The 17,555-nt window shown below is 43.9% G+C and overlaps 1 protein-coding gene across 2 annotated transcripts in view; it reads left to right on the top strand.

The window, feature by feature from the left end:
- The first annotated feature begins 826 nt into the window (after positions 1 to 826).
- NFXL1 (nuclear transcription factor, X-box binding like 1) overlaps positions 827 to 17,555 on the top strand; it is a 48,617-nt gene continuing 31,888 nt past the window's right edge. For both annotated transcript variants that reach the window (XM_075422037.1, XM_075422038.1), the window contains exons 1-13: positions 827 to 971; positions 2,265 to 2,435; positions 2,792 to 2,901; positions 5,895 to 6,025; positions 7,683 to 7,861; positions 8,029 to 8,190; positions 8,301 to 8,401; positions 9,494 to 9,608; positions 9,983 to 10,107; positions 11,016 to 11,138; positions 12,542 to 12,632; positions 15,621 to 15,741; positions 16,773 to 16,929. In XM_075422037.1, the coding sequence (XP_075278152.1) occupies positions 827 to 971; positions 2,265 to 2,435; positions 2,792 to 2,901; positions 5,895 to 6,025; positions 7,683 to 7,861; positions 8,029 to 8,190; positions 8,301 to 8,401; positions 9,494 to 9,608; positions 9,983 to 10,107; positions 11,016 to 11,138; positions 12,542 to 12,632; positions 15,621 to 15,741; positions 16,773 to 16,929 (1,731 nt within the window). The remainder of the gene's footprint in view (positions 972 to 2,264; positions 2,436 to 2,791; positions 2,902 to 5,894; positions 6,026 to 7,682; positions 7,862 to 8,028; positions 8,191 to 8,300; positions 8,402 to 9,493; positions 9,609 to 9,982; positions 10,108 to 11,015; positions 11,139 to 12,541; positions 12,633 to 15,620; positions 15,742 to 16,772; positions 16,930 to 17,555) is intronic.

Raw genomic sequence — 17,555 nt, forward strand, 5'->3', positions numbered from 1 at the left:
CTTGCACCTATTTCCCAGAACTGTTCAGGAGGCACGCAGGTGCCTCGCCATGTGTTTCTGTGCAGTAGAACCTTCTGGATACACTTCACTGATGTTTCTAAGCACGCTCGGTGGCCGATCTTTTGACTCTCGCGCTCTGAAGAGAAGCCGTGAAGAAAACAGGCCTAAGAGCTGCAGAAATTTACTCTGAGAAGAGGCTGAGGGGAGACCCTACCGCTCTCCACAACCACCTGAAGGGAGGCTGTAGCGAGGCGGGGGTTGGTCTCTCCTCCCAGGCAACCAGCGACAGGATGAGATGAAGTAGCCTCAAGCTGCGCCAGGGGAGGTTTAGATTGGCTATCAGGGAGAATTTCTTTACTGAAAGAGTTGCGAAGCAGTGGAACAGGCTGCCCAGCGAAGCAGTGGAGCCACCACGGCGGGAAACACACAGAAACCCGAAGCCGCCCCGCAGCCATCCCTTCGGCCGCCACTTGCCTCACGGCCGGGCGCTAAGCGGCGCCCCCGCGCGCTCCCCTCAGCGCCGCTCCCGCCCCGCCCGCGCGGGGGCCGCCGGGAGCTGTAGTCGCCCCGCCCCTCCCGCGCAGGGTCTGCCGGGAGCTGTAGTCGCCCCGCCCCGCCCGCGCAGGGTCTGCCGGGAGCTGTAGTCGCCCCGCCCCTCCCGCGCAGGGGCTGTCGGGAGCTGTAGTCGCACCGCCCCGCCCGCGCGGGGGCTGTCGGGAGCTGTAGTCGCTCCGCCGCTTCCGCACCGAGCGGCCGGGCCGGGCCTGGGAAGGGGAAGGGGAGGGAGCCCGGCTCGGCGGCGGCTCCGTGAGGGGATTTCGGTCTGATGGAGGCGCCCTGGCGGCAGGGCGGCCGGGGCCGGGGCCGAGCCAGGCCCGGGGACGGGCTACCCGGCCGCGCTGGGGCGGCTGCCCGGCCCCCGGCCCCGAAGGCCCGCGGCGGTGCCTGCGTTGCGGCGGCGGGGCCCGGCGGTGAGTGTCGCGTCGTGTTCCCCCCCCCTCCACGGCCCGGAGGCCTCGGCGGGGGACGGCGGTTCGGGGCCGGCGCGGGCTTTGCCCCCCCCGAGCAGGGGGGAACAGGCGTGAGGCGGCCCGCGGGTGGAGGAGTCCCGCAGCTTCGTGAGGAAAGCCTGAAAATGGAGCTCGGCCACAGCCCGGGAGGTCACACGCTGCGGGCAGTAGCCTGGCAGGGGGAATTAGGAGGTGCTGAAGAGCTGTGCCCTGCTTGAAGGCCTTGGTGTCTCCGTGGCACGCTGTCTGAAAGGCCCTTTGGGTTGGTACCAGCTCTGTGAAGTTACATCATTTTTTTTTTTCGCTGTGTGAGAATCCACCTCTATTTCACACGCGATAACTTCCAAAAAAGCTTAGATTAAAATACCCCGTCGCTTTCAGCGTTGCCAGCTGTGAAACAGCATGACCCCCCCATTGTAATAAAGACTTCTTGGATGGAGGGAGATCGATGAAAGTCATCACTTCGAAACACAGCATCACAGACTGGTCGGGGTTGGCAGGGACCTCTGTGGGTCACCCAGCCCAACCCCCTGCCCAAGCAGGGTCACCCAGAGCAGGCTGCACAGCACCGCGTCCAGGTGGGGCTTGAATATCTCCAGAGAAGGAGACTCCACAGCCTCCCTGGGCAGCCTGGGCCAGGGCTCCGTCACCTTCAGAGGGAAGAAGTTCTTCCTCGTGTTCAGACGGAACTTCCTGTGCTTCAGTTTGTGCCCGTTGCCCCTTGTCCTGTTGCTGGGCACCACTGGAATGGGTCTGGCCCCGTCCTCCTGACACCCTCCCTTGACAATCCCCTGAAACCACCAGATGCTGGGAGAGGCACCTCTAGGCTATCAGCAAATTGTAACAGTTTCTTTTGCCAAGAATTACCTCCTTTTTTGTTTGTTTGTTTTTCTTCCTCTTGCTATGGAAGATGTGTTTGTGTGGGATGTGCGTGTTTGTATTTTTTGTTAAGTACCCTTTTGGTAAAGCAGCATCGCAGGTGCGTTATGTTCTGACGTGTTTGGTTGGGTTTGTCTGCAGAACTTGGCAGACAGTAATTCCCGCTGTGAATTTCGTGGGTAAGGCACAGTGAAGAAGGAAATACAGTTTAGCTCTTCTTGTGTGGTATCGAAGATGTAGCGGGACACTGCCCTGAAATAAAAACATAAAATCAGCAGGCTCATTAAAGAAAAGGACAGTTCAAAGTGTGTGGAACTGAATGTGGTGTTGTGATTAACTGTCATGGTATTAATCGTTAATCTATTTTCTTAATAGAATTATCTTCACAGAAGAAATTTGATGAAATTAAGGCAGCTAATCAGGCTGCAGCAAAGAAGCTGGTTGAAGACCAGTTTAGCTCCTCATCTGAAGATGATGATGAAGATGCTGAAGTAAAACAAGGAAAGATTTTGGCCAAAACATTCACCATTTACACCAGTCAAACTGGTAATTTTTTTTAATTTATTGACTTTTATTTTGGTATGAAAGCATGAACAGTGCTGTGTTATTGGCTGTGTGTTAGAATTTTTCCATAATTGGAGGGAAAGCGCTTTATTCTGTTATCTTGTATTCAAAATATTTGTTCCCAGCAATGCATGCTGGCTGTACTTCTTGCCTTTATATGCAGAACCAAGGGTGCAGTTTAGAAACTGTCTTAAATACTGCTAATAATGTGGTTTTGTGATAATATATGGCTGGCTTCTGTTTAGAAGGGAAAAACCACCTTCTGCAGCAGTCTCAACATGTACAGAATAGTAAATCAAACATTACTGATTGCTTTAAAAAATCTTTATACCTTAAAGATGGAGATGCGAGTGAACTGGAACGTACAAGACAGTACATGCATGAAGCTTTTCAGTCAGGGGCTATGACATGTCTGATCTGCATTGCTTCGGTTAAAAGGAACCAGGCTGTAAGTATTTTACTGTCGTCTTTTAGAATAAAGGAAATATAACTGTCTGAATAACTTGTGCTTGATTACATTACTGAGGTAATTCTTGGGATCGATAGTTTTAAAAATAATGGAGTAGTAAATGCAACATTCGGAATCTTTGGACTTTTCAAATGGTTGAAGATATAAGTGGTTATATATACATAGTTTTAACCAGAATATGTATCTTTTGACATATGTTTTTTATTGTAATGTAAAATATTATTTTTAAGTTTAGAGAGTAGCAGATGAAAAGTAGTAGTGCAGGAAGGCCAGAGCTTGCAGGGGTGTGTTCAATAAGCTGTGGTGCAGCAAGCACCAAAGGAAGAGATACTAGGAAGTTAGGAAATAATGTTGTTAGATTCATAGCAGGGGAGCTGAGATAACCTTTGCCGCTCCGAGTGCTGATCAGGTGAAAGAGAATGTCTGAGAAGATTATCTTACTTCATATAGGTACATTTTTCATGGGAGTAATTTCAGGACACATCTTTTTTGCTTCTATCATTATATGTTAACTTTCCTTTGATGTTGAGAGGCCCAGCCCTGTTTCTGTTACAGTTACTTGAATCTAATGCATGTTTGCAACTGTATGTTTAACATTAAGAGAAAAAAGGTACAGAAAGTCTTTAACTTCGTAAGCTAGATGTACATGGACTGCAAGTATCCAATGAAACTGCAGTCATTAACTTTTTTTTTGTAGAAAGAAATGCACTATGTTTTGTATGAATTCTTAATATTTAATCCATGTTTTTTCAGACCTAAAGATGCAAGTTTAGCCTGACTTTAAAGTTCTTTGTCTCTTGATAGAGTTAATCTCATCTCAGCAGAAGTGAGATGATTTGGCAACTTGGAAGTCTTTTATAACTCAGTGGTGTGTTAGTTATCTTGGCTGTGTAATGTTTCAGCCAAGTGTGTTTGTTTACTGAACGTCTCCTGTTTAGCTTTAGTTTTGGGAAATTAGTTACTGCACTTTTCGAAACTGACGTCATTGGCTTTGTCCTCTAGAAGTAAATGGGGAAATCCTCCTTGTTTTCATGGTTTAGTTTTATAACAATGTCATAAGTTATTAAAAAGATGAAGAAATTTAAAACTTAAATTTTCTGCTGCATTTCTCTTACCAAATTGTTGTGGTCATTCTAAGCTGACAATTTAAGACATCAACATGTGGAAAGTACCAAAGTCGTAAGACTGCACGTCTGTTATTTAAATTGCTTTTCAGAAGCAGGCTGATACTCTAAACCAAGGATTGTGATTTCACTCCAGAACTGACAAAGAGAAGCGTACTGGGAACAGCAACGTAAAGGTTTAGTGCTGCAGACAGGATACTGGCAAAGTCAACGCTCCCAAACACATTTCCTTTTAATTCTCTTCCATTTTATACCTCTCTTGCTCTTTGAACAAAGGACACTGTGTTGAAAGCCACACTTCTAGTCAGATCTTTTGCTTAGTAGAACTGCGTGTAAATCCTAAAATTTGAAAGGGGGAAAGATCTTTTTAGTGCTTTTTTAGGAACCTGATGAGGTTCAACAAGGGCAAGTGCAGTGTCCTGCACCTGGGGAGGAACAACTGCATGCACCAGTACAGGCTGGGGCTGACCTGCTGGAGAGCAGCTCTGTGGAGAGGGACCTGGGTGTCCTGGTGGACGACAGGTTAACCATGAGCCAGCAGTGTGCCCTGGCTGCCAAGAAGGCCAATGGGATCCTGGGGTGCATCAAGAGGAGTGTGGCCAGCAGGTCGAGGGAGGTTCTCCTTCCCCTCTGCTCTGCCCTGGGGAGGCCCCATCTGCAGTGCTGTGTCCAGTGCTGGGCTCCCCAGGTCAAGAAAGATGAGGAGCTACTGGAGAGAGTCCAGCGGAGGGCTGCGAGGATGAGGAGGGGACTGGAGCATCTCTGCTACGAGGAGAGGCTGAGGGAGCTGGGCTTGTTCAGCCTGGAGAAGAGAAGGCTGAGAGGGGACCTTAGAAATGCCTCTAAATATCTGCAGGGTGGGTGTCAAGGAGGACGGGGCCAGACTCTTTTCAGTGGTGCCCAGTGACAGGACAAGGGGCAACGGGCACAAACTGAAGCAGAGGAAGCTCCAGCTGAACCCGAGGAAGAACTTCTTCCCTCTGAGGGTGACGGAGCCCTGGCCCAGGCTGCCCAGGGAGGCTGTGGAGTCTCCTTCTCTGGAGATATTCCAGCCCCGCCTGGACGCGGTGCTGTGCAGCCTGCTCTGGGTGACCCTGCTTGGGCAGGGGGTTGGACTGGGTGACCCACAGAGGTCCCTGCCAACCCCGACCAGTCTGTGATTCTGTGATTCTGTGTGATTCTTTTACTGCCAAAATGTCTAGAGATCTAGAGTGTGACAGGGAGCAACGTGGAGGGAGAGCTGGGCTTGCTCAGCCTAGCAGAGAGGAGGCTAAGGGATGAGATGGTTGCAGCTTTTGCTTGGGGTTGTGAAGGTGGCTGAAGGCAGAGTCGCCTTTGTGGTGACGGGTGGTGTAATAAGGTGCAGTGGCACGAGCCGGGGCTTGGGAGGTGCAGACCGGGTACTAGGAAGGTCTTGTGACACTCGAAACAGGTTGCCCAGGATGGTTGTGGAGTCTCCATCCTTCAGGATTTTCCAACTTTGCTAGGCAAAGCTGTGACTGAACTGAGCCAAGTTGGCAATAGTCCCGCCTCAGGCGCGAGGCTGCGCTACGTGCCCTCTAACAGTGTGTTTAAATCAACATTTCTGTGGTTACATGAGCGTTTTGGGCTCTGTAGGCCTTAGCAAAAACTTCCCACAGCAGCAGGAAAAAAAAAGATCATAGGTGTGAATCTGTAACAGTAAAACTGCCTGTATTAATCTAATGATAGGTATAATCTATCTTTGGAAACCCATTTTTTAAATGGGAAAACGGCAAGCTTGTATTTCTTTAGATATTACGGATGTTGATCAATGGAAACAGAAAGAAATCTAACGCGAAGCAATTGGCACTTGTATCTGCTCTTCAGGTCTGGAGCTGTCGTGGATGCTTTTGCATATTTCACCTGGTGTGTATCCAGAAATGGGCCAAGGACAGCCTCTTCCTTGTGTCTTCTGTGACGGATGATGATTTTGGGAAGAAAGATTATCCCTGGCCATGGTGAGCTCTTCATGCTACGTTTACAAAGATACCCTTAGTGTGGAACATACGTCAACTGGAGTTGCTTTGGAGAGGAAAGTCCTTGTAAATGACATGCACACCAAAAAAAATGTAAATTTAGAAGACTGACTTTTCTATTATTTTCCTGAATTATTTTTTAATTTTCATTGACATGATTCAGGAGTATTTCACAGTGATATTAAAAACCTGCTGCATCAAATTTGTTTTAACTTCTGAGAAGGTAACTTCTCTATCACGTGTCCTAGCTTCTAATATTTATTTCTGAATGGCTTTACATATTCATCACTTTTAAAACTGGCACTGTGAAATAAATAGATTTAAAAAAGCAATTCTAAAATAGCAAGATCTAGGGATATTTTTTTGGTTTGTTTAGTCTGTATAACTCAAGCATTAAGGCCAGTCTTGCAGCTTTACATGAGATTGTGTAAAGCAGAGGCTAATATTGTGGCTTTTTTGTTAGGTTTTTGGCTGCAAGTTCAGTCAAGGTTTCTCTGTGTGTACTTGTTCTGTGCTTTATTTGCCCACCTACTTTTATGTGGGAATTTGTAGTAATATCTTTGAGATGCAATCTTCTGCCAAATTTGGCTGAAAGTGTCTGGTGGATTCGAAAGCTCTATGAATGTGGGATCTCAGAGAGCAGGTTTGCTTAGGAAATGAGCTATAAAAGTGCTGATATTGATAATGATTATGCTGCTACAAACTAGTTTTGTGCTTAAGCATAATGTTTATAATGAAACAATGTCAAGGCAAGTGGTATTTTAGTTAACATTTAAGCGTGTGTTAAAACTGCACAGTCACTACAAAGAAATTGTTTATGGCCTGCAATGTATTACATAGGGGCAAACTGACATTTTGTTTGATAAAAAGGAGTGCATAGGTCTTCCAAAGCCTCGGTCCTCTGAGGAGGAGCTCCTTGTCTGTTGTCTTTTCCCAGTGTAGCCAGCAATGGGAGCTGCTTTGCTTCTCCCTCCTTGTGTTGCCTCCCTCGTCCGTGGCTCGTACCTGACAGCCTGTAGGGCCTCTGGCACTAGCAACCTGCAGACTTTTGGTGCCTGTCTACCTTTAGGAATAATGTGTTTTTCAATATCTGATGCCATCAAGGAAAACAAATAAAGATGTGCATCTTATAATATCTAAGATGCTGAACTGGTACAACCTAAAGCCTTTCAGATAAAATTTTAATGATTATGTGTAGTTTTAATAGCATCACTAAATCTTGTTTTACACAGCTTATAAATTGCTGCTAGTAAAAAACTGGGGTTTTTTTGATTGCCTCTGTTTAGGTAGGTTAACTCTTTCTTTTGTACGTTGCTTTGGAATTACTTGACATAAAAATTGTTCTGTATGCTTGCTACACTGAATTTTTTTGTATATATTCTCAGAGAAGAAAGATTGCAGTGATAGGACAATTCCTTAGACATTCTAATGAATGTGTTCTAAAATCTGACATACGGCAAGACCTTTAGTTGTATATTATAAATTTAGTTATGTTGTATTGGTTACAGTATTTGTAAAAATGCTCATTGGTAGCCTGGTAGCAATCTTGGGAAACTGAAATGATAAAAACTGCTTTTCTTTTTAAGAAATTCTTCAGAGAATTGCTTTTTCTTTCCACTCCCTTTTTGCCTTGTTGTAGTCCAAAATGTAGGTTCGAATACAAGCGGTCTGAAACTCCCAGTAGGTATTACTGCTACTGTGGAAAAGTGGAGAATCCAGCACTGGACCCGTGGCTGGTACCTCACTCCTGTGGTCAGATATGCGAGAGAGAGTTCAAACCTTCTTGTGGTCACAGATGTTTGCTGCTCTGTCATCCAGGTGAGTCCATCGCGTCTCTTGCTCGTGTGACCTGTGTTTGTGTAGCTGTTACGCAGTTTCACTTCAAATCTGCCAACTGCATTTAAAATTCTCAGAATAAAACGGATGCAGTCGAGGCGGCGTTTGCTGCGGGGCTGTCAGCGAGGCATTCTTTTTGCTGCCCTTAGGACCCTGCCCGCCTTGCCCGAAGATGGTCACAACAACCTGTCACTGTAAGAAGGCTAAAGCGGTGCCCCGAAGGTGCAGCGCCAAGGGGTGGTCGTGTCGCCTGCCCTGCGGACGAACGCTGCTGTGTGGGCAGCACACGTGTGAGAGCTCCTGTCACGCAGGTAGACCCACCCGCCTTCCTAAACTTCAGAGGAGCCCTGGTTTGAGTTGTTAAGGTACATCATTCTGTCGCGATTCCGACTCTCAAATGTCGCTTCGCAATTACACACAGGAGATTGTCAGCCTTGTCCCCGGGTCAGTAAACAGCGGTGCATCTGTGGCAGACAGACAGCAGAAAGACTTTGTGCGAGTCCTCAGTGGCAGTGTGATCAGGTGTGTTGAAGCTCTCTGTTTTAACTTATTCTTCATATGTATAAAATTTGGTTACTCAGTGTATTAAGGACTGGTAAAACTCATTCAGTAGGAAAATAATTTAATTTTTTACGTTTTGAAAGGGCAATCAAAAATGTCAGCAGCAGTGTTTGAGGACAGATCTACCTGGTGGCCCAGGTTCATTTCTGATAGTAGTTAAAATGTCACTGTTCTGGAATCGTGCTAGGGTTAAGCCAGCACTGAACCTGACCTTGTATTTTCTGTTTGCTTGTACTTGAGGCTGAAATTTCAGATGCTGTCTTCAAAAGTAAGCATGAAACTACAGCTTAGTAGGTAAGAGTTTCATGCTTATTTACTTCTAGTGACTGTAACAGAATGAAAGCATTGCAAGTCATTCTTTGAAGTATAGTTGCAGCTCATTCTCAGGACCAAGGCTATGGATTGACAGATTGTAAAAAATAAAAATAATTCAAAAAATACAGTAATGGGGGGAAGGTGACACCAAGAGGTACCTGGTCGTTACAATCCCTGTAAGAAAGGCACTCAGCCTCTTTCAAGTATCAGTTAAAATGTGATTTATTTCAGCTAAAGCTGCAGAGAAAGGGAGTATGATATAAATAATAGCATGGCCCGTTAGATGCTGAGAGCCCTGAGCTGTGCGGTGCTGAACAGGCCTCTGATCCACATGCAGCACGCAGCGCAGACCCTGTCTGTGGGAAGGGTTACCCCGCTTTGGTCAGCCAAGCTGTTGTAGGATTTTCTTGCAAGAAAACAACTCTGCTCATCATTTCTGCTGTCAGGCAGAAAGGATGTTTGCAGGAGAGCTTCTTGCTGCGCTTTTAGATAGAGGCGAGGGCATGCGGGTGGCATAATCGCTGGTACCAAGCGGGAGCTGCCTCCAGCCTCCACTGTTCTTCCAGTCAGAATCTCACTGCAGGGGTCAGGAGTTTTGTTTGGCGATCTTGGCGAATATTTGATTTTTTTTTAGATTCCACGCAGATGTCTTTCGCCCGTGGTTTCCCCCTGGGGTTGCTCGGTCTTGGTATGTAGTTCTGTTACGTTGCATTCACTTGGTTTCTCTGACTTTTCCAGGTGTGTGGGAAACCTTTGCCTTGTGGTAATCACACGTGTGAGCAAGTCTGTCATGCTGGTCCCTGCGGAGACTGTCCTCGTTCTGGGAGAAGGTCCTGCCCATGTGGAAAATCAAGTAAGCGGCTTTTTTTTTTTTAAAAAAAAAAAAGATAAATTTAAAGAAAAAAGTCATCCAGCCTTTGACAGTCAGTAGTTTAGGTTAATTCTGCAGGGCAGGGTCCATAAAAAGTTCTTAGAAATAGTGAACTGTGACAGCTTATATTAACTTTTTTACTGACTTCTTTCAAAGCTTTGTTTAGTACCAGGGGTTTAACTGGCGATGTGAATGACTGCGTAATTCTAGAGAAGCTTTTAAAAAAGTGAGAGAAAATTGGCATTTGAAGTCATATTACAGAGTGCATTTGAAGTCATATTACAGAGTGCATTTTTTTTCTAAATGTTATGGCTTTTTTCCTAAATATTTGCTTGTACTTGTCTCTCTCAATCTAGAGTTTACATTGCCTTGTACAGAAGATGTGCCCACTTGCGGCGACAGTTGTGACAAACTGCTGGAGTGTGGCATCCACAAATGCTCGCAGCGCTGTCATCGAGGTCCCTGTGAAACATGCAGGCAGGTTGGTCCTGCTGTAGCACGTTCATAGCGTGTTGGGGTTTTTGAGCACTATATGCAGGGAACAGTGCAAGTCTCCTAAGGAAAATGAAGTCACTCATAGCTAGTCATGAAGTCATACCTAGCGCAAAATCTATTCTGTTCAATAAAAGCAACACATTTTTTCCCTATTTCCCACCCCGACACAATTTTGAATTAATAATTGAGCATGATGTATCTGAATTGATGCATGGATGAGGGTTTTATTGTTTTGGGTTGGTTTTGTTTTAATTATGCCCTACAAGACACTGTATTTTTTCCTCAGCTCTTCTAGCTTCCTTGCTGCTTTGTCTTACTGTGCTGTTTCTTCATTGGTGAAATGGAAGATGCTCTAACGTTATTTCCATGTTGGAAAATGATGTTTTGCTCTGCTCTAAATATCTGTGGAGCTTCTGTGGTCTGGCCTGTAAAGTTGTTGCTCTGTTTGCTCTCGGTTGTCTCTTCCTGAACCAGCTTTGACTACGAAGTCTAGTTAGCACGTGATAGCTGGGATGAAGGTCAGATGAACTTGCTCACCTACGTCTTAAATTATCTGTATACGCTATGGGTGAATCCAGTTTACTATGCAGGAGAGGTACTTTATGAATTTGTTTTGCGTTTGTGCTACGCCCGTGAGTGGTTCCCTGGAAGTGCCTTCACTTTTGGTGAGTCCAAGGCTGCGGCGAGGTGCGGTCAGAGCGCAGCGTGTGCGATACGGACGCAAGGCCCTTGGGTGGTTACTGCACGGACCGGTGACATGCTTCCTCTTGTGACAGAGCATCGTCGTGTTACTCTCCCGTGAAGTTTTCTGTACAGCTAGTAGTAGAGCGTTTGATTTTCCACTCTTTTCTGGTATTAAAAACACCCTGCTTTTTTCCCTGCCTTGCTGCCCAGGAAGTTGAGAAGCAGTGTCGCTGTGGGAAGCACACTAAACGCATGCCGTGTCATAAGCCATACCTGTGTGAAACGAAGTGTGCGAAAATTCGGGATTGCCAAAAGCACCAATGCAGGAGAAAGGTAAGTGTCCAGAGACGCTCTTGCTCAAATGTATTGTTTAGATAACTTTTTTTATGTTTAGATATAGTATTTTATATATAAATCACATCAATCTGTTCTTCCACTTGATGTTGTTGTGTAGTAAGAGGAGTTTTCTTCGATGTCATTCAAATGAGTTTGCTGTGTACCAGAATTCTCTGAACAGCGTGTCGCCAGGAAGCACTCAGTGGCCTTAAAAACTGGGAGGAGATTTTTACAGCTTCCCAGTTCCAGAAGGCAGTTTTGCTTTCAGGTATTTGAGTAGTTACTGATGCTTTCTGCATTCTGGAGTAGTTAAATCCATTTATTTCCTTCCTTTGTAGACAGAGCTGGGAATCTCTCATAATTTTGTAGGGGTCATACTCTTATTTTTGACAACGCCGCGTTCCACCCCACGTTCTAATATGCGTCACTGCAAAGACCAGTGGTCTGATGATGGGGAATTTGAGTTTTGTTTCCCTTCTTGTTTGAAGTCGAAGGAACGATCGATAGCTCAGACTTATCTTTTCAGTTTATTGATGCAAGAAGGCCTGAAAGTTGCCTGCTGTGTGTGAATTAAGACGTTATGAAAGTAGGACTGCTTACCACAGAGGCATGAAAAATACGGTTTTATTCATAGGTATTTTTGAGTGGTATTATTACTCCAGTGAATTTACTTTATGTGGAAAAGATGGCAAAACAAATAAGTGCAATCTGGATGTCTTTAATTTATGCTAAAAAATCAAGATTTCTCTTCCTGATGGCCGTCCTTCCGTGGACAGTTTGGAAGGTGGGTCCCTTTCAGGTTAAAAGATGGGTTCTCTCCTGACCTGGCATCCGCCAGCGTGGTGGTGGTGTGGTATGTTCTGATTCTTCCACGTTACTATTTTATATAAGAACAGAAAGTAGATAACTGATCCTAAAGTTATTTCACCTTTACTACAAAGGCAAAAAGTGTTTTTATGTTTTTTTTAAAAAAAAAAAATGGTTAGAAGCATTTTTGTGCCAGGGACAATATAGTATAGAAGTGGAAGAAATTGCAGAGTAGTGGGGCAAACTGTTGGATATCCTACATGTAATCTTCTGAAATTATTTTGGATTAAAATATTACAAGAATTTGAACTTTAAAAATGTTCTTACGCATTTTGGAAGCCCTCTGCCTTTTTAGTGCGTTGAAGTGATGCTTTCAAATGTGCGTTTTCTTGTTATTTTACAATTTGAATTGTTTTAAAATAACTTTACAGATGGCCTGCTTTCTATACCTGGCATGAATTTGAGGAAATTTGACTAAACTGCATGAAATATTTTTATGGAGTATTAAAAAAATGAGATGGTAGAAGAGCGCAAATTTATACCACAAATGTCCAAGTTTCCAGTTATATGGAGTATGTCTTTTTTTCCACTAGTGCTGTTCTGGAAACTGTCCACCTTGTGATCAAGTCTGTGGGCGGACTCTAGGCTGCAGAAATCACAAATGTCCTTCGGGCTGCCACAGAGGTAAGAACGGGTGAAGGATCCCTGTAGCGATGGAATATTGTTGATTTTGGCCAGACTCTGTGCTTGCGTGACTCTGTGTGGTGCTTAATGAATTCCTTCCCTTGTGGGGAAGCGTGTGGGCTTTTTGTGGGGGCAGCATGTTTGAAAGGAGTTCAGTGGTGGTTAGAGCTCAAGGGCTTACATAATGACAGCCTGAGTTCTTACCTGGTAATTTTGCTTAGCATTGTTCCTCTGAAAACGCTCTCTCCCCTTTCCAGCTGCTTAATTCAAAATCCGTAGCTTGACATTTTTTCCCCAGATAATTCTGTTGGCTGAATATGCGTAACAAAGTCCAACTGCATAGAGAAATGACTGTGCTGAGTCTGGACGATCTTTAAAAGTTCTGGAATACAACGTGTGATAGGAATGGAATTAAATATAATAATAAAAAAAAAAAAGCTGATGGAGTTTGAATATATATTGGTATCTTACTGGTAAAAGAGAAAACAAGAACTTGCTAGGGACTATATGAAGGACAACAAAAAAGTTTACTTCTGCATCCAGCGACCTTGGTTAAAAAGATGCTGAAAATGGGCAAAATTACCTGGCAGCTTTTATCCTGGCCAATTGCTTTGACATTGTCTTGGTAGGGGGTTAAATTGGAATGACTGAAGAAGTGGCTGCCCCCTCAGCAATTTTCCTCAGGGAAGCTGCTGCCCTGCCGAAACCACAGCTGAGTAGCCTGTGTGACTTCCCCTAGTATTCTGGACTGTAAATTGCAACTACTCAGGAAAAAATTCACAACTTGTTCAGCCAGTCTTGCTTTTGAGGCAGTGATTTCTTAAGAGGACGGGGCAGGTAAACGTGGTAGTGGTCCCTGTTAACCTGCTTTTAAATCTGTCACCACAAACCTAGTGGTTGGTTTTTCTCTGTTAACTGTCCTCCTTCTCCCCCTTCCTTGCTTCTCCCTCCTCTATACCCCTCCAAAATCCTGGAAATACAGAGTTTTTTGTTTGGTTTTTTTTATTGTATTGTCAGAAGAAAACTGGTAACATCGTTATCAACCAAACTATGCAGAAAAACAAAATCATAGAATAAAATTCTGGTTGGAAAACTAAGGAGCTAATTCTGCTTTATAGGATAAACTTCTATATTGAACAGCTGTTTGTATGTGGTACTGCTTGCATCTGACAGCCTGGCTAAAAGTGACAGTGATTCCTAACAACTAACAGCAGTATAAAAATAAAAAAGCAGTGCCTAGAAGAAAACAAAAGTGGACTTCGAGAATGTAAATATCAAACATAAAGTGTGTGTAACTTCTCAAAACAGTAGAATTGTCAATATTTAAGTGCTAATGCTTGCCAAAAGTTGCGTCTAATGAAGCTAATAACTGTGATATCAGATGATCCATTTAGAAAAGAAAATAACTTCTGTGTGCTTTAACAAATTACAGTCTAGAACAATCTGTAATGTCTTGTGAGAATGTTTGAAAATATTCCTAATAAAGGCAATGATTTTGATTTCAAAATATCTATGTTCATGTGTTTCTCCTAATACATCAATATTTTAATAGCTGCTGAAAGTTGTGGTTAATTGTTTATCTTCAGTAAGTAATACCAGGTCAGGTTACTTTTGGAGCAAGCTCCCAGATCTCAGTAACCAGTGATTTTAAAGAAATAGTATGTCTCCTAGAAAATAACTTGCCAGATCATGTCCTTTAGAGGCACCTGATCTCAGAATTATTAGAGGCTGCTGATAATAAGCACTTGGCCTTTAGTAGGGGTCCTGAATAAAGATAACTTAACCAATTCTGTTTGTGGTTTGATTCTTACATATTTTTTTTCTGAAGTATTTAAATATGCTTGCTGAAAGTCAGAATGTTTTGCCAGGGAATAGAAATGTTTTGTTTCCTATAACGCTTGATTCGAAACAGTGTCCTCTCACCGTAAGGCTCGTAGGAGATCTCTGCCCTTCCATCTTTTTGAGAATGTAGGCAGTTGTCTTTATTAATAGAATATTTAAGTAAATTATACACGTATTAGCCACTCTGGGCAGCATAGCTTTAGACCTTCAGTTTATTTTGTAAAAGTAGCTGTTTGTGTGTGCTGGTAATATATTATAATTTAATTTACTTTGCAATATAAAGGCTGTATACTTCCATCCTTTTTTCTTCAGCAGCCTTTTGTTGTTGAGAGATCTGCTTCTTGAACTGTGGCCTCTCAGATCTGGCTAACAAGTCAGAATTGCTCAGAAAGTTGTTCTGTCAGTAATGCTTTTGAAGCATTGCTTTCTTAAAGTTTCAGAATACAACATGAAGTAACCCAAAATCCCTCATCTAAATTTGCTATTTTTAGAACATGCATATTCTTACTGTTAATTGCTCACTAATAAAACTTACCAGCTGGCACTTGATGAAGAAATAGTGTGGGAGAGCTGTAAACTAACACAGAGATATTCTACTGATCTCTTTTTTTAGATAGATCAGGTTAGTAGTGTGAGTAAGTTTATAAAGGAGGAGGATCTGTTCAAAAAAGCGTTAATTATACATAGAGAATGAACATTTCTTTAACATTGTGCAAAATCTGCAAAACTTTACCAGTTTTTCAATGTCTCTTTTTTTATTATAGATGAAAGATGACAGGTCTTCATATGTGTGTAGGACTGAAATGTAAAGAGTAAATATTGAAGTGTTGTGTGATCCAACTGACTGGGCGTTAATAATGCTGACTGCTTTTTAAAATGTGAGAGAGGGATTGTTTCTAACTTGATACCAGTTAACAACTGTAGAATAATCAGGATTATTATTACTATTCTTGAAGAGTGGTGAAATTCTCTTTCCCATGAGGGATTTGAAACTAAGCAGAAATAAGAAATTAACAGCCATCTATTATTTAGATCAAACAGAATAGGACAGGTACACCATGTGCATATTCGGAAGTATGTTAGTTACCATTTTTTATAAGCAGTAGTTTATCCAGATTATCCTATTGTGAATATTTTTGTTTTTAGGCAGCTGTAATCCATGTCCAGAGACTGTAGATGTGAAATGCAATTGTGGAAAAACTGTCATTAAAGTGCTGTGCGGCAGAGAGCGCACCATCAAACCTCCCAAATGCAAGCAGCTCTGCAGGTCAGTGTCGAAACCACGCGCCCGTGTCTTCTTCAGCCTGGAGAAGAGAAGGCTGAGAGGGGACCTTATAAATGCTTACAAATATCTGCAGGGTGGGTGTCAGGAGGATGGGGCCAAGCTCTTTCCAGTGGTGCCCAGCGACAGGACAAGGGGCAACGGGCACAAACTGAAGCAGAGGAAGCTCCAGCTGAACATGAGGAAGAACTTCTTCCCTCTGAGGGTGCCGGAGCCCTGGCCCAGGCTGCCCGGGGAGGCTGTGGGGTCTCCTTCTCTGGAGATATTCCAGCCCCGCCTGGCCGCGGTGCTGTGCAGCCTGCTCTGGGTGACCCTGCTTGGGCAGGGGGTTGGGCTGGGTGACCCACAGAGGGCCCTGCCAGCCCCAACCATTCTGTGATTCTGTGATTCTGTTCTGCAGTGGAGCTTGAGGTGTCCTGAAGGAAAGTAGTACGATATAACTTTCAAAGGCAAAAACCGTTCCTTTAATATGATTACATACATTGCTTCTCAGTTTTCCGTGTTCCTGACTGTGCAGGTGGAGGTTAGCAGTAATCCTTCCCACCAGGCACCTCCTGGATGCTCTGGGTTCATGAGCAGCGTGCTGCTGTCACGGGGGAGGTTCTGTCCCACCACGCGCTGCTAATTCCGTAGTCCCACGCCCTTCCTCAAGTCCTTGCTGGTCCGTCCTGAAGTACCTCCCCGAGGAAGTTTACCTAGAAAACCTGACTGGCGAAAGGAAAAAGGAGAATATTTTCTGCTGGGGTGTAGCAAGATTACTTAGCTCAGAGCAGAATTAGGATTGAAATAGCTGTTTGAATATGCAAACCCAACTTTGATTTTAATTTCATTTAGAACTCCTGTAGAATTTTGCTGTAATATCAACCCCTGCTGAAGGTGAGAAGTCATTTAAAAAAAAAAAAAAACAAACAGCAGCTTGTTCATCTCAGTTCTTTGTATTTTGAGCATAATCGTCCAGTGACTGTAACTTCCTATTTCTTGCTGTCGTACTGATTCATTCTTGGCTTCTGCTTCAGTCGACCGCCTACCTGTCACCACCCCACCCAGGAGAAACACTACTGTCACTTCGGTCGATGTCCCCCGTGTCGTCAGTCCTGCCAGAAGACCTTAGCGTGTGGTCACTTGTGCCCTGTTCCCTGCCACGACGAAGCGCTCGTGAGGCAAACTGGCTTAGTAAGTGGAGAGTGAAGTGGTGTGTTCCTTGTGTGCTGGAGAGTGAGCAGCAGTTGCTCAACCTAATCTTATGCTGGAGGCTTTTGGAGTTCAGAGTAATTAAATAATGAAGTGCAGAGGTGTGCATGCTGCTTCACTGAGAAACCGAGTGGTTCTAGCTCCTCTGTTGCAATCTAATTAATTTTTTCATATATATACACATATAATTGAATGTGCAGTTTTCAGCAGTTAGAATTACTCAAGAAATTCTAAGATTTTTGTCAGGGTTGTATTACAAGTGTGTAATTTCAGATGTAAGCAGTTACTTTCAACACCAGCAAAAAATAAATTTTAACTCTGATATCATTTATGAAACCTTCAAAATTTGCGCAAGTTAGAAGTTGTTCGTCATCTTTAAACATGACACATGCGTGCGCTGCATGATGATAATTTCACTTGTTTAGCAATTGAAATATTTTTATATTTTCACCTCTGTTAAATGCTTAGAATTGTTGTGCTGGTTTTTTGTTTGGCTTTGTGCTTGATTTTTAGCAGCAGGGCCACCGGCCTGCGTTTTCCTATCCCTAACCATGCTAAGGGTAAAATTGCACTCCTTTGTGTAGGGGGTGTTGAGATTTCCGTTAGTA

This window comes from Opisthocomus hoazin, chromosome 5 (assembly GCF_030867145.1).
Source record: "Opisthocomus hoazin isolate bOpiHoa1 chromosome 5, bOpiHoa1.hap1, whole genome shotgun sequence".
NCBI lineage: Eukaryota > Metazoa > Chordata > Aves > Opisthocomiformes > Opisthocomidae > Opisthocomus > Opisthocomus hoazin.